This window comes from Coenobita brevimanus, chromosome 116, assembly GCF_032717465.1.
Source record: "Coenobita brevimanus isolate Jiangsu-jjx chromosome 116, ASM3271746v2, whole genome shotgun sequence".
Classification (NCBI taxonomy): Eukaryota; Metazoa; Arthropoda; class Malacostraca; order Decapoda; family Coenobitidae; genus Coenobita; species Coenobita brevimanus.
The window spans coordinates 2,981,571-2,985,154 of record NC_137069.1 but is presented as its reverse complement, the minus strand read 5'-3'; the positions used below and the strand labels follow the sequence as shown (position 1 = coordinate 2,985,154).

The 3,584-nt window shown below is 41.0% G+C and overlaps 1 protein-coding gene across 1 annotated transcript; it reads right to left on the bottom strand.

Annotated features, from left to right (window-relative positions):
• Positions 1-396: 396 nt before the first annotated feature.
• Positions 397-3,351, bottom strand: LOC145418757 (uncharacterized). Its single transcript, XM_080287092.1, has 3 exons — positions 2,717-3,351; positions 1,763-1,975; positions 397-627 (listed from the first exon to the last, which is right to left on the bottom strand). The coding sequence occupies exons 1-3, from the start codon at positions 2,884-2,886 to the stop codon at positions 426-428; spliced, it is 585 nt and encodes a 194-aa protein (XP_080143218.1). The 5' UTR covers positions 2,887-3,351; the 3' UTR covers positions 397-425.
• Between the last annotated feature and the right edge of the window lie 233 nt (positions 3,352-3,584).

The window sequence follows — 3,584 nt, the reverse complement described above, 5'->3', positions numbered from 1 at the left end:
GTTGGTGATGGCAGCATGGTCTTTGGAGCAGTGAAGGTGTTAGGTGAAAAGTCATATAGTCACACATACTCTTGGCTTATGCTTTACCTCTCTAACTGGAGGATGTTCTGTCTTATTCTGATTAATGCCAAACAGTTTGACTTTGCTTAGGCAAGACCCTTTGAAGTGAAAGAGTTAGTCCTTGTTAATCAGCTCAACCCAAGGACATGCTGTGTATATTACAGCCAGAGGGTTTTATTCATGGTTAGGAGTTGAAGGGTTTAAAGGATATAACAAACAAACAAAAATATACTTCTGATTTGAAAATACCTTTATAGTGAGTCATGAATAGCTTTACATGAAGAGATAAGTTGATTCAGTAACATTAACAGCGAGACAACTCAACTGGTAAACAATTTGAAATGTTGAATTACGAATGCATATAGCTAGGAGGGAGGGAGGTGATCACGCCAGTGTGACGTAAAGGTAGAGAGATGTGCAAAAGGTGCGTGGCAGATGCAGCAGGTGTAAGGTGGCTGCAGGGTGTGGCAGGACATGTGAAACCTCAGCTGTGCGGCATCACGAAAGCTGAACTGGCAGTACGGGCAAGGGTATGGCTTCTCTCCACTGTGGATGCGTTCATGAGCCCTGTTGACAGATATAATCTTTAATATGAGACATGTGGATAGATATATAACTTTGTGAACTTTGCAAACATACATCAAACAGTTCATAAGCCAAGGGGACAGATACATAATAAATTATTATTATTCTAACCCTGTATCTTACTAAAAAAAAAAAAAAAAACTTGGGCGGGAATATCCAGAAATAGGAAAAGGAGTCCACAAATGGAGATCGAAATAGTGCCCAGTGAAATGGGCCATACATCTGTTTACTTCAGATTAATGCATTTTGTATATACAGTACAGTATTATAATTGACACTTAAGTTAAAATATGGTAAACAACATTTCCATTTAGAGTTTAATGAGATCTAAAACTGATAGTTATAGATTTATTTTTATTGTTCTACCCACAGAACACTAACAGGACTTCATACAATGCTGATGCATCAAAGCATTATGTGGAATGGTTTCTAAAATCAGGCTAGAATTGAAGCAGTTGAGGTAAACCACAGAGGGATCAGCAGGGTTTGGTTGCAAAAGTTTTTACAGCAGTTACTTTGGTATAAACCATTATACAAGACAGTTGAAATGAATGTGTATGCAAAAAGTGGCCACCTGCAGCTTTCAGGTGTTCCACTGAATAGTGTAAAGCTATTGCTGTACTTGAATAATATCCATATACTTCTGTCAGCCCTACTTAAAAGGGCCAAATGCTGATTAAGGTGAAATAATTTGAGACATGCTGTTGGTTCATGATTTGTGGGTTTAAAGCATAACACTAATTTCTGATGTGAAACAGCTTTACAAATGAGTGATGAACAACTTTAAATGAAAATAGGTGCTAATTCATAAACAGCTTAATAATTAAACAACACAACTTGAGTACTGCCTGTAGTTTGGTGAAGAGAGACATCAGCACCAGTGGATGTGCTAGAAAATGTTAGAATATCTTGATGCGGTTTGGATATATGGAGAAAATGGAGATTGAGAGAATGATTAGAAGAGTGTATGTGAGTTGCAGGGATAGGGTGGAGAGAATCAGGGTAGTCAGAGTTGGAAGGAGGGCAGCTTGCTGGCAGAGGACTGGATGACATGGAGGCCACCTCCTCCTGGATAAAGAAATCTGTATACAAATAGAGAGAGACATTGGTAGACTACCGTAGCCTGTCCTTGCGACTAAAGCTGGAGTTGCATGTTGAACACTGGAATGGCCTCTCCCCGGTGTGTGTCCGTTGGTGTATCTGTAGGTGTACCAGCTGGTTGAAGCGTGAGGGGCAGTCCAGGCAGGCATATGGTCGGGTTGGGCTGTGCAGCCGCTGGTGACGGGTGAAGGAGGCAGTATCACGTAATCTTACGCCACACTCTTGGCACCTGTTATCAGATAACAAGAACTGCTGTATACTCAGAGTGTCACGAATTTTCAAGAAGACTTTGCAACACCCAAAAATCATAACACTATATTATTGTTGCTGTTATTGTGGCTCCAGGCTCCTCTGAATGTGAACTGGTAGACTGCAGGCTGATGTTACCTTTCTCTTGCAGCCCACCTTCCTCCGTTTGGGGATCAGGAAAGAGTTGTGACACATTTGATATAGATGGGCACCAGAACTGCCCAGTTATATAGGACTGGTGTCACCACGTGAAGGCATATCATTCCAGCACCTGTGATAAAGGATAGAACCTTGTGACATTCCTCTTCCTTATTTGTACTCTGGTCCATATCAAGTTCAGTTCAGGATCAGGTCTATGAACTGAAGAGGGAGATAATCACGATTAACTCTTCCCCATGGGGAAAAAAAAAAAAAAAAACTGGTAAAGACATGAAATTATTCTTCCATATCGCTACACCACCCTGATCCATAGAAGAGCCAGTAAAGGGTAATATAGAATGTGCTAATTAGAGTCCATATATACTGTATATGAGGGCGGGTGGGGGTGTTATTTTTATAATTCAGTTTTGACGATAAAATGCATCAACAAGAGGGGATAGCTACTGCATTTAGGTTCAGTGAGAGGAATAACGAGTAGAATTATTCTGAAATCTCAAGTCAGCCAGAAGACGGGAATATATATTCATGATGGCAATTAAATTTTTACATCTTACTACAATACCTGTAAACTGAAGACGGGTTGTTATCCTGTGCTGCCATCTCCTCATCTGCGAGTATACCATCGGGTTGCAATGACATGGAAGACTGCACGGTTATAGCATCCTGTTCACCTCCCGATTGTATCTTAGAAGTTCCTTTATAGTGAGATTTCTGGAACCACCAGCTATCCATCTCCTCCCGCTGACTGCATTTGGTTCTGTTCCCTATTTTTCTACTTTTGAGGCTGTCCCTCCAGTCAGGCTTTTGATTTTTCCAAGACTTGTGACGCCGATTTTTGGTACTGTGTTGATATTCTCTATTATCATCTATCCACTGATCTTTTTCAAGGTATTCTTTAGCAATTGTGGAGTCAGACCAATCACATCCTTCCTCACTTCGTCTCTCCAGGTTTTTCTTATCCAGCTGGTCGCCATATTTTCCCTTCTGTTTCTGCAGATCTCCAGACACTTTAGTGCTTTGATGGCTGATAGATGGATTTCTAAGCTGTGTTCTCTGATATCCGTGGGCTGTGTGGGTGGATGCGCTGAAAGCCTGACGATTTTTAGCAATACGTCCATTGTGATTTGCAGTCTCGCCAGGTTGTGGCCAAGAGTGAGAGAGGAAGTAGGCATTTGCAAACCCTGTATTAATGACGTTTTGAGGAGGTGGTAAGCAGTTTTGGTTGTCATGAGAATTATTTAGTGATATGCAATTTGTAGGCCCGTTATAGTGCACTGTCGAATGGAGAAGTGGATGATTGGAGCTATGACGAAATTGTGCTCCATTACTTGAAAGAGCGAGTGAAGTTGCAAAAGAGAAAGAGGATTGTGAACTTTCTGTAACATCAACAGGCTCATCTTCTATATTAATTGCACCTTGAGCATTGTTAT

Coding starts and splice junctions, on each gene's coding strand:
- LOC145418757 (XM_080287092.1), bottom strand. CDS start 2,886: ATGGATAGCTGGTGGTTCCAGAAATCTCACTATAAAGGAACTTCTAAG. Junction 1,976..2,716: donor AACCCGTCTTCAGTTTACAG/GTATTGTAGTAA, acceptor ATCTGATAACAG/GTGCCAAGAGTGTGGCGTAA. Junction 628..1,762: donor AGTCGCAAGGACAGGCTACG/GTAGTCTACCAA, acceptor ATCTGTCAACAG/GGCTCATGAACGCATCCACA.